The sequence below is a fragment of the Babylonia areolata genome, chromosome 1 (assembly GCF_041734735.1).
Source record: "Babylonia areolata isolate BAREFJ2019XMU chromosome 1, ASM4173473v1, whole genome shotgun sequence".
Taxonomy (NCBI): Eukaryota; Metazoa; Mollusca; class Gastropoda; order Neogastropoda; family Buccinidae; genus Babylonia; species Babylonia areolata.
This window is the reverse complement of record NC_134876.1, coordinates 36,435,002-36,446,851: the sequence shown is the minus strand read 5'-3', so window position 1 is coordinate 36,446,851 and position 11,850 is coordinate 36,435,002. Positions and strand designations below refer to the sequence as shown.

The 11,850-nt window shown below is 43.3% G+C and overlaps 1 protein-coding gene across 3 annotated transcripts in view; it reads left to right on the top strand.

Moving 5' to 3' along the window:
- The first annotated feature begins 7,780 nt into the window (after window positions 1-7,780).
- LOC143282403 (ubiquitin-conjugating enzyme E2-17 kDa-like) overlaps window positions 7,781-11,850 on the top strand; it is a 68,472-nt gene continuing 64,402 nt past the window's right edge. For all 3 annotated transcript variants that reach the window (XM_076588036.1, XM_076588051.1, XM_076588060.1), the window contains exon 1: window positions 7,781-7,896. In XM_076588036.1, coding sequence (XP_076444151.1) covers window positions 7,873-7,896 — 24 coding nt within the window. In that variant the 5' untranslated portion in view covers window positions 7,781-7,872. The remainder of the gene's footprint in view (window positions 7,897-11,850) is intronic.

The following is an 11,850-nucleotide window of genomic DNA, read 5'->3' as shown; positions in this document are numbered from 1 at the left end:
CCGAAGTAGGTTACCTCCTCTTTGCATCCCTGACTAGCGCCCTCTTTTGACGGGAATTCGCCGCAACCAGTGCAGCGTGCAGGGAGAATAGAAAGCAGGGAGGAACGGGAGGGTCTTAAATGTGGGTCACGGTAAGTATGCTATAAACGTAATTCTAGAAGAAAAAAATCCTTTTAACTACACATACTTAACCATGACCCACTAGTGCAGAATGGCACGACAAGGTGGAGAGCTCACCTGTTCTATTGTCTGTGCACTGCGATGGCCTGTTGTGCGACCACTGCAGAGGCGATGCCTCTTGAGCCAAAATCCCTTATGCGATAGACGTCCCTCAACGAGAATTCAATGAAGGTAGCAGGGTTTTTCCAGTGAGCAGCCTCAATGATATCTTGTAGCCGTGCTGAGTGGGCAAAGGCAAGGGAAGAGGACTATGCTCTGACTTCGTGAGCTCTGGCTGAGGGGGCATGCGCTAAGGGTTCTGAGTTTGAGTGGTTGAGTTGGCGACACCACTCGCCAGAGGCGATGGGGCTCGGAGATAGTGTGTACTGTGTCACCTAATGATGTTGGTGCGGGCAAAGAAAACTCAAGCCCGCAGTTGTATAGTGGGAGAGGTCTGTGGACCACAGCTGTGCTGATAAATGTAGCGTAAAGAGAATCAGGTCAGTGTGTTGAATCCACACTTTTGTTGAGAGCCCTTCCAATCAAAGGAAGGGAAGGAAACACGTACCCTATGGGGTTGTCTCACTTGAGCGCGGTTGAGCCTCAATGCAAGGAGGTGCACATGTGGCTTGATTTTATGATTCCATATCGGTTGCGGGCCGACTGGGAAAGTGATAAATGTGTTTGAAGGAAACTGTGGTATCAGACAGAGGTAGACCACCAGGATGTTGGGCTTGCCTTAGGCGTGACAGCCAGATCTGTAGAGCTCCTCTATGCGAGCTGACAGGTGATGGGCGGCCCCCCCCCACTCCACTCCCCCTCCCACCCCTTTTTTGTTGTTATTTTTGTTGCTGCCAAAAACAGCACTGGCATGTTGCCTGTGCACAGAATGGCGGACATTGGGCAACAAGAGACTTGAAGTCCCTGGTGTCTCTGGGACAAGGCTATGTAATTTCACAGGCAGGTACCATCACGAAAGGGGCAGACAGAAAGCTTGGTGGCTTCTCTGCCTGAGTGTGGCATGTTGGAGCAACCTGCAGAATGTTGTCGGCAGTCAATGGCTGGGTTGTATCAGGCTGTGGGAGTGCACTTCATGTGCCTCCAGGCCATCGAGTCTCTTTCTGTGGTGGAGTTTCTAATGGAAGAAGGTCTCCATGGGGAAAATTTTCACTGAAGGTACTTCAGTGAGAAAGGGGACCAGATCCATGACAGGCATCTGGCCCTGGGTAGAAGCCAGGCGGGGCAGTGAGAAAAGTGGCTTTAGATGTGTTGTACTGCCCATTTACATCAATGATCTGACATACGTTTACAGTAGGGGCAACAGCAAAGCGAGAGCTGTATTATCAGTGGTTTCTTAATTGCAATGGGAAATCGTTTGCAGCTTAGTCTTTCTTGAAGGACTATGTCTCTCACACAAGCAGGCAAATTGCACTGGGACTTAATGCTGCAGCCTTGGGGGCTAACTAGCCTTTGGGATCCGTCCCAATGGCGACAGTCCTAAGGCTCTCTTGGTCGAGAGAGTGGGGATGCAACTTGGTCAAAACACTCTCCACTGTAATTGAATTCCAGCCCGGATAGTCGGGACAGCAGTTACCTCCTCTGCTGTTCTGATGGTCATTGTCATACACGACTTATTATCACATACTGGTCCTAGAAGGACACCAATCAGCATGTGTAAATCAGGAAACAGCTGCTGTGTACTTGAGGGATGGTGTCCACCAAGCAGGTTCTGCTGAAGTGTAAGGAAGCTGGATGGATGTGACGGGGTCTTGTGGGGCAACTGTGCGCCTGAAAGACATGGTGCTTGCTTCCAAAGTGACGACAAAGTCATCCTCTGACAGGCCCTTGGCTGAAGACTGGGGCTCCATGATGGGATAGCCTGTCTAGGCTAGAAACCCCTGGAAGTGTCTCATTGGAAAGACAGTGCTTGAGAAGGAATGCCCATCTGTAACCACATCAGTGGTTGTGTGTCGAGACTGAAAGGGTCAGGCAGGGAAGACCAAGTGCAGAAAGTGCTTTCCAACACCAATTGTTTGAGAAGTCGATGCTGGATCTCTGTTGAAGCAGGGTGATGGGCCGAAGTAATGGGCCTGAATGCGGCATCTACCGTGCTGGTATGAGTGGGCAGGAAAGTGTGCCCCTGTGGCTAGCGAACGATTCATTGTGCTTTGTGAGACGCATCCGCCCTCATCAATATGCCTTTTCTCCCAAGTATAGAGGAAAGGAATCATTACCCAGGCCTTCTGCTACTAGTGAGGAGTGGGAGGGATGGACTCAGGGTGGAACAAGTCAAAAGTGTACCCCATGCCAAGCGTGGGACCTGATTGTCTCCTGCCCAGTGGGCAGTTTTTGGGCCTGATAAAACTTGGAAGGCAGAGACATACACCCATTCATGGGAGGGTCGGCTAGGATGTAGGGCCCGTGTGGAGCTGTTGTCACAACCACAGTGGTGCAAACCAAGGGTTGTTGTAGGCATGGAAGGGAAGAAGGGATGCCTTACAAACTTGGAAGGAATGAAGGGCATGTGTGTCCAGAGTGGCACGCCTACGTTGGACTGCCTCATCCCTCCTTGTACCAAGTTAGGGCATCTCTAGCCCTGTGGGTGAGGAGGGAGTGTGTGTGGGTTCCTTGGGGCCAGCTACAGCAGAGACGTGGATGCGGCCAGGAGCAAATGTGCAAGCTTGCACGAGACAGACAGTTGACTCTGTATGTAGTAGTCCTCCAAAATAGAGTGAGGAAACTATATATTAAGATGTATACAAATATGTACATAGGATGTACATAGACTTCAATAAGAGAAGATGTCAGGGAATGTGACCATGCCTATAGATCAATGCACGAAAAAGAACACATGCACAAGCATATATGTACCATACATGGATATGCTTAAGTAAATGGGAATGTGTACTGAAAAAGTAATGTAAAAATGTCCAATAGATATGTACATACACATGTATATGAATATTGTGCCTGTATGTAGACGCACAGTCCTGAGCCTCATGTACAGAAGTGTGCAAAAATATATGTGCATATATTGCTTAGTTAGAAAATCTCAATATATAGAGATAGAAGTGTAACTGTACCTGTTTATATGAAGAATATATGAATATATCACCGAAATCCATGCACCTGTGTATATATAGAGAGAAATGTGCATGCATGGATTTGTGCGTGTTCCCTTTTTTTCTTTTTAAATAAATAAACAAATCATTTTTTTTTTTTTTTAATAATACATCATTAATAGTAACAAATGTGTAGCTGTATTATGAACCCGAGTGGTATTATTATAGAAGTGGACGGTACGGTACAAAAGAACTAACTGAATGATGATTTAAAGGATAAAAGGATAGAAAGGATAGACAAGAATCCCCGTGCAGGCCAGGAACATATAGAGGCCAGTCACAAAATCAGAGGTTTTTCTATTGTGTTATTACAATATTTATAAGAAGATAAAAGGGAAAACAAAGATGAGAAGAAGAGGAAAACAAGGATGAGGATAAGAGGAAAAACAAGGGTGAGGAGAAGATAAGAAGAAGAGGAAAACAAGGATGAGGAGAAGAGGAAAGCAGTGCTAGCGAACGTAACGATGACACTAGCCATTGTAGGAACACACACTACACACACACTGCTTGCGACACAGCAAGAGAGAGAGAGAGAGAGAGAGAGAGAGAGCAGGGCCCAGCTGGTGAAAAGTGACCAGATGATCACCCACTCCGCTCATTTATGCAAGTTAAGCGGACTGCAAAGATGCTCGCGTAGACCGTGAAACAAAACGTCCCCATCAGGCTAAATCTGATTAGAATTGTGTTTGTTTCAAGGTGTTCAGTGATAGATTTCTAAATGATTCCTGAACTGATTTACGTCGGATACCAGGACACAAAAGAAAGAGCTCAACACCTACTTTCTAATGAGTATAAAATGAAGTGTTGATTATTTAAAATGAATTTATAATCTTAATTTAAGTCACCTGAACTGATCAGTTTTAGCGAGCTCATCGCGGAAAATTACAAACTGCGTTGAATCAATTTAACTTGACTCACTCAGTACGGCCAGTCCTCTCTTCTCCTCTACACATACCCCTCGGATGTCCAGTGGGTGTCTGAATGACCCAACCTTTAGCTTCCGTCGTCAGAATTGTGGTATTCTTTGTCAACATTCACGTCTTCAGTATAAGAGCCTTCCGCTTGCAATATTTTGATGATGGTGATTGGGGTGAAACGCTGTTAACGTCGTCTCTTTCGCCGTTCGTATGTAAAAAGAGTTAACGTAGGCAAACATAAATGGAAAAGATTTAAAGATGGAATTGAGTCGATTCTGCCAGTATAAAATACTTGTAGTTTACTGATCCGACAATAGAGATATCAATTAAATACGCTGCATCACAAACACAGATTCCAGCTCACCCAATCGCGTACCACAACACTGAGTTGTGGAGTGGTTGTGTGGCGAGGACAAAATGACGTAAGCTTAGCGTCAGTTGAAAACTTTACACTGACGAACATTAAACTAAAATCAAGTATGCTTCTAACTGATTAAAGTGTGTGTGTAAGCACAACAAATATAATATTACAGTGACGATACAGAGACTTAATCTAGTAGATGTTTAGAGAATAGGTTTAGAATGCCGGGAAAGGCGTCACACATTCTGCGAAAGCCGTTGAAGACTGGCATGTCAGATGTGAAAAAAGCGTCTGCTATCCAACCTGTGCGTGAAGCAGTATTATTATAGCGCTCAGCTACAAATGTATTATTGATTCTGTTTTATTTCATTGTTATTATGTATATCAAGAAAAGAATGGTAAGTGGATCAGTTCCTTGCAGTGCAATATGCAATATATGTCTGTAAGTGCTGGTGGGTGAAGAGCCCAAAAAGTTGAGTGGCACATAGCCTGAGAAACAGAGGGAGGAAATCAGAGGTTGTCAGTAGCTGATAGAAGCTGCAGCATAAATCCCTCAGGTGGGCAGCAAGGTCCTATGAGAATGCAAAAGAACATCGCTAGTGGTCAATAAAAGGAGGCTGGAATGACTTGCTGTGTAGTGCAAGGGAAGTAACTGCGTTGCCAACTGCCCAGGTTTCAAAAGCAGAGTTGCCTCCCTTGGCGCCGAAATCGGCGAAACGGAGGGTGCCTCTTCAGCACATATCCCCTTTTGTGATGCTTCCACGCTGTAGAGGGAGGAATGTCATGTCGCGTGTGGGAGTCCGTGGTTCGATGCCACCATAACCGACATGGGTGAAGTGGGCCACAAGGGAGGTAATAATAACGTCCCTTGGTGCTGTGGTCAATGCTGAGAAGAGGTGCAATTTTTGTGTTGCATGTCCACCTAGCAGACCGCCTTCCTCCCTGAGCAGAGTGAGGGCCTCCCCGCCCGAATCAGTCACCACTAGACGTGAGACAGTTGAGGACATGCCAAATGACGGAGCTGTAATCTGTAGCCGCGGACGTCATGTAACATAAACAGTATGAGATGCTGATTGTCAGTTGGGGCTTGTGACTGAGCCACCACTGGCTGGGTAAAAGCAGAGTCTAGTGGTGTGGAAGAGGGAACTGCCACTGCCGAGGTTGGAGGGACTGTGCATGCACCCGCGGTGTGAGCGAGGGGCAATGCTGATGCAAGGGAGGTAACCGAGGTGCTCAATGGCGGGGGTGCCGAAGCGGGGGTTGCCTCCCTTGAATTGAGATTCAGAGCGAGGTGGAGAGTGCACACGTGTGGGCGTGTGTGTCCCCTAGTGGTTCACCTTCCTCCCTACCTAGAGGGAGGGTTTCTCTACCCAAAAAACGGTCGCTGTCAGACTCGAGATGGTCAGGGCATGCCACGTGAGGGGCGCGTGATCTGTGGCCACGGCTGCCATCACGAACGTATGAGATATAGGAGCGGACAAGAGTCCGAAGTGGAGGGCTTAAGTTCGTGTTGGTTTCCCTGAAAGGGAGCACACTCGTTCATTGAAATTGTGGGCATGGGGAAAGGGATAGAGGAGGGCGACTCGTGCACTGCTGACTGGCAGGGCTGAAAAAGTGCGGAGCGTGTTGAGACTGATCACAGTATCGATTGAATTAAGAAAAACGACACCACCACTGACCTGAGTATCATGAAACAAACCCTGAGAAGCTGCCAGAGGAGGCGTAGGAGGTGTGGAGGTATGGAGTTGACCGGAGGGAGCGGATGCAGTGGAGGAGGTGGAGGGTTAGCGTTGTAGACAGAGCCTGAGGTAGAGGGCCCAGAGTGTCATAACATATCAATATGAAGGCCTTTAAGCCTGTAAGGCCTTTTGCCCGCTTGAAATGGGGCCGAGCAAGTGAGAGCCCCCATAAATGTACAGAGAGATTTTTATAATCTAAATGTGTGGAAAGCTTATTAAAGAGTAATTAAATGAGTTTTGTATCTTAATTTTTGAAAGTAAGTGTCAACATGATTTCAGTTAAAAGTGTTCACTGTGTCCGCCGGTCAATTGTGATCGTGCCCTAATTTTAGCTCGATCACACAATCAGGCCAAGTAGTTCTGTGACCTGTTGTGATTCATCATTGGACGCAAAACGAGAGCGCCAAGGAATCGATAGACAGACAGCAAACACACACACACACACAAAATCAACAACCTTAGCTGTATGCAGAGCACAGGAGCAGGAGTCAAGATGGCTGCCGGAAAAAGAGGGTGCTAGTCAGGGATGCAAAGGGGAGGTAACCTACTTCGGGAGGTTATCGGCCCTAGCTACTTTCGTTTTTTCCGCATATGTGGGTACAGTAGTTTGTACAGGACAGGAATCAGACCCCTGCCGGAGTGTGCACTTGTGGCTCACGGTTAAGTATGTGTAGTTAAAAGTGTCGTTTGCGATTAGACCATAGGATATTTTGACTCGAGTCTATTTGCCAACAAACGATGCTGCACAGCTACTGAGCACTCTCGAAAGGATACGTTTGTGTGCAGTGTGAGATGTATGTGTTTAAATGTCTGTTTGTGTGCAGTGTGAGATGTATGTGTTTAAATATTTAGTCTGTTTGTGTGCAGTGTGAGATGTATGTGTTTAAATGTCTGTTTGTGTGCATGTGTGATCAAAACCAACGATACCACAGTTTGGTGCAATGTTCCAGTAATATGTCTAATGAGTTCAAGACCTGCTTCTGTTTTAATTGTAACATGTACCCAAAGCAATCGTTCGCAATTAGACTTGCCAGTTCGCATTTACCCTCAGGTACCCCTGCCATTTCAAACGTCGACAAAACACGGTTGAAAAGAATGAGCAGACGAAATTTTCCTGGAGCATCCATTCGGAGAAAGTCTTCAAAAACAAAAGAACTACGTTTGACTATCGTACGATATGTTTTCTTTACAGAATACACATTGAGCTGGTTGCTTCGACTGGATCGTTCGCATACCTACCCAATGTGTTACTTGTATTTGAGCCAAAAGATGAATTTCCGTGATTTTAGACAAAATTTCGTGGTTTGTTTTAAAGAAAGGCATTTGAATGGTCTTTCCTAACAATGCCTGATTGGAAATGACCGTTGACGTGATAATTTCGTCACCTAGACTCAAACATCACTGCTGACGATCATTATGTCAGCATTCGAAATAAGAGGCACAAATGAGTCATTCCACACCTACATCACGTGACCGGATTTAGCCATAAATAAGCATGCGCAGTTGTAAATAGAATATCGTGAAGGACTCTTCTCGAACTTCTGAAACGTCGCTTCAGCTTCGAAGGAAGACAAATGGCTCTGAAGAGACTCAACAAGGTAAGTGTTAGTTAGAAAAATTAGAAGACCATTTTGTTTTGTTCTTGTTTCGGGATTCTCGGTTCTAGTAGATAACATCTTTCATTGCTGTGGTAGTTTAACAAAAAGGGCAATCTTTCGATTTAGCACCACACCTTTGGCTCAGTCCTCAAATGGTCGGTTTCCGCTACAGGGTCATTGAACCAGAATGGAGTCCGCTTATACCGATTTAGGACAGACTCATTCCAATATATTAATAATAATAATAATGGATACTTATATAGCACACTATATTCTTGTGAACTCTCTCGTACCGACATGGATGTCGTATGTATATATATATATATATATATATATATATACATACATATATCATACATTGACAATTGGTTCACTGTTCAGTGCATCTTTTCCTTGTTTGTTGTTTTCTTACAAATACTATTTCCGCAAAATATTATGTAATATTTAACAGAAAGAGTGGATTGTGTGATGGGTGAGTGAAATTATACATTTACAGGAATTATGGATATGAACGTGGGTGTGTACGTGACGGAATGAAGACATGATTATATTTTCACGAATGAATGGGGTGTGTGTTACAATATATATATACGTGTAAAGTATGTTCATGTACAGGGGAGTGTGCATGGGTCGAGCTGTTCCTTTTGTGCCCCCCAAAAAAAAGAAAAAAGTGCAAGGTGCCCAATTCCGTGAGTGCATAATTATGGCCTATATAATTACGGTACATGGACTCAGGTGTTCAGTGAAAATGCCACTCGATATGTTTGATATGGCCCCACATCGGCTATTGCTGGGCCGTTGCAGTTCCACATTGCGTAAACCCCATGGAATGAGATGCCCTCCTGCATGGGTTCCACTCAGTGGCGAAAGTCAGACGCCCTCCCATGAAAAGAAGGAAGGGAATGCCTGCAGCAGACAAACTCCAATTGGTCTTTCCGTCTTTTGGCATGTAAATAATGTTGATAATGTGTTCTTTCAATTAAGAAAAAAAAAAATCGTCAGCGAAGTGATCAACCGAACTCATAGAAATTCCAAGAAATGTGGTGCCAAACTTAAGTAGTCCACTGTGACGAACAGAGACAGAAAGTTTCCCACAGTGAAAACAAGGAAGGATTGACATCATTCAACGGTAAGGCCCGTATTTCGGTAATTTAATCGTTCGTCACGTTTTCATGGTGCATATTGTCAACGTTACTTTCAAGGCGTACCAATTTTCTTTCTACCATTTCACCAGTCTCATCACATACGTTCTTTCCGTTAAAACACTCTTATGTTGGGTAGGTGTTGTTTTGTATTTCATCACATGCTTAAAGTTGTTTACTGTGTATTTTGATGGAAAAAACAGGCATACCAGTGTTTCCTTTCTGCCGTTTCACTCGTCTCATTACATACGTTCTTTCCGTTAAAACAGTCCCATACAGTTTCATAAGTGTTGTACGAATTTCATCACATGCTTAAATTTATTTACTGTATGTATATTTCAATGGAAAAAACAGGCGTACCAATGTTTCCTTTCTACTGTAACACTTGTCTCATCACTGACATACGTTCCTTCCGATATGTTGTAGGTATTTAATCATATGCTTAAATTTATTTACTGTATTACGAATATATATAAATTTCAACGGAAAAAACAGGCGTTTCACCAGTCTCATCACATGCGTTCTTTATGTCAAAACACACACAGGTTTCATAAGTGTTTTATTTCATCATATTTTTTTATGTTTAAAGTTATTTACTGTATATTTACACGGAAAAAACAGGCATTGTAAGGCTGACTTAGCATAATCTAACTAACCATCATATATATATATATATATATATATATATATATATATATATATATATATATATTACTCAGAAAACCAGGTACACAAAAATTTCCAGCGCAGTGCTATGTGTCGCATTCTCCACGTGCACAGTTCACTGTTTCTCATCCATATACAGTGAAGTCAGGCGAGAACTCATATTCAGTCTCTCTCTGGCGCCTTTGTGTGTGTGCAGTGTGTTTGTGTGTGTGTGTGCTCTGTGTGTGTGTGTGTGCAGGGGTGCCGGGGGGCTAGTGATACAGCGATAGCCTCAGTGAATCACTTCCGTTAACAAATCATTTCGAAAACTGTCTGTGAAATTGTCATGAGTAAAAAATAACACTGTGACTGTTTTTTCCATGTGGTATATATTAAATAGCACCTCTACTTTCAGAAATTGCTGTTAACATGGTGCTAATTAAATAGGACCACCCAATTTTAAGTTTGTCTCCCCCCTACATTCTATGCCCCTTACCTCTGGTGGAATACCCCCAAAATGGAACTGAAGTGGTGCTATTTCGGGAGTAATTATATATATATATATATATATATATATATATAATTACTCCCGAAATAGCACCACTTCAGTCAGTGACATGTATATAGTATCATAACATTGTGGTGTTATATATTAGTCTTTCACAGTGGTAAAATAACAGATAATGTAATTTCAATGCTGTGTATTCAAAATGACAATGATTATACAAATGCCTTGGAAATGGCGCTATCGAAATTGCACCACCCAATTTAAAGTTTGTCTCCCCCAAACATTCCATGCCCCTTACCTCTGGTGGAATATCCCCGAAAGGGAACTCTTTTCTAGGTGGTCCAAGTTTGTTTAAACTTTGGCGTGGTATACATATATTCCCGAAATAGCACCACTTCAGTTACAATGTTGTACATGGTAGTGTAACATGGTGGTGCTAAATGAGGAGTATATATATTATTTTGACAATGTACAGTAGTCAATGGCTGTTGTCGTAATCCAGATTTCTTGAGCCAACTACTGTTCGGAAATTGGAATCCTCAGTCAGAATACCATTTCAGGATTCTGACTTGGTTAATTTCAGGAAGTGAACCATTTGAGAATAGGTGGTGCTAAATTGAGAGATGGCCAAAAAAAAGATAGAAAGAAAAAAAATCAACCAGGTTTTAATTTTTAAATAATAGTTTTTTATCAGAATTTTCTGCACGTTTGCTAAAATAGGACTTGACCCATTTGTTTTAACTACGTGTACAATGTCATAATGGCATTTGAACAATTGAAGCTGTCAGGTAATCTGTTGTCAATAGCAGTGTTTTGAGTACCACACACAAACACACACACACACACACACAAACATACACACACAGTGCAGGGTAAAATCGCACTTTAGCAATAGCATCCTAAATTCAGCTCGATGCCAAAGTGGGTTTCTCTCCGCCCCACTTCAGAATCCAAAATTCAGCTCCAGGAATTTAGGATGCTAAAGTGCGACACACACCACAGTTGACAGACTCTCTTTCTCTCTCTCTCCACTCTCCCACTCAAGTCAAAGATCACACACACATACACAGAGTAACACACACACACACACACACACACACAGAGGCAATATCCACAATTCTTCCTTCAAGACAGAATGAGCATTGTTCACAAGGCGTGGCCGTTCACTCCATCAGTCAGAGGAGTGGAGGGGAAGAAATGTGGATATTGCTTGTAATTGTAATAAAAATAGTAATATGATACTGTCGGTGTCATTATAGTGCCTGCACAGCAAACACACACAACACACACATATGAGATAGGAGAACTGTAATATCCAATTTTAGCATCCTAAATTCCTGGAGGTATATGCATGGTATATTTCGTGTACATATTGCAATGCAGGCATGAAGTATGACATAAATTTATAACAATCATTTGACATTTGTCACCCACTCTTAAGTTAGTAAATTGTGGAGAAAATGCTTGTAAAACCACCATCGTATCCCCTTACTCACCTGATAACATCACATGCTTTCCTGTACAGTTGCCAAAATTGCAATTGCAGGAAAGCGTGTGATGTCAGTATCAGGTTAGTAAGGGGTTATGACAGTGGTTTTTCCAGGCAATTTACACCACAATTTACTTAGAGTGCATGACAAAGGTCGAATGATTATTGTT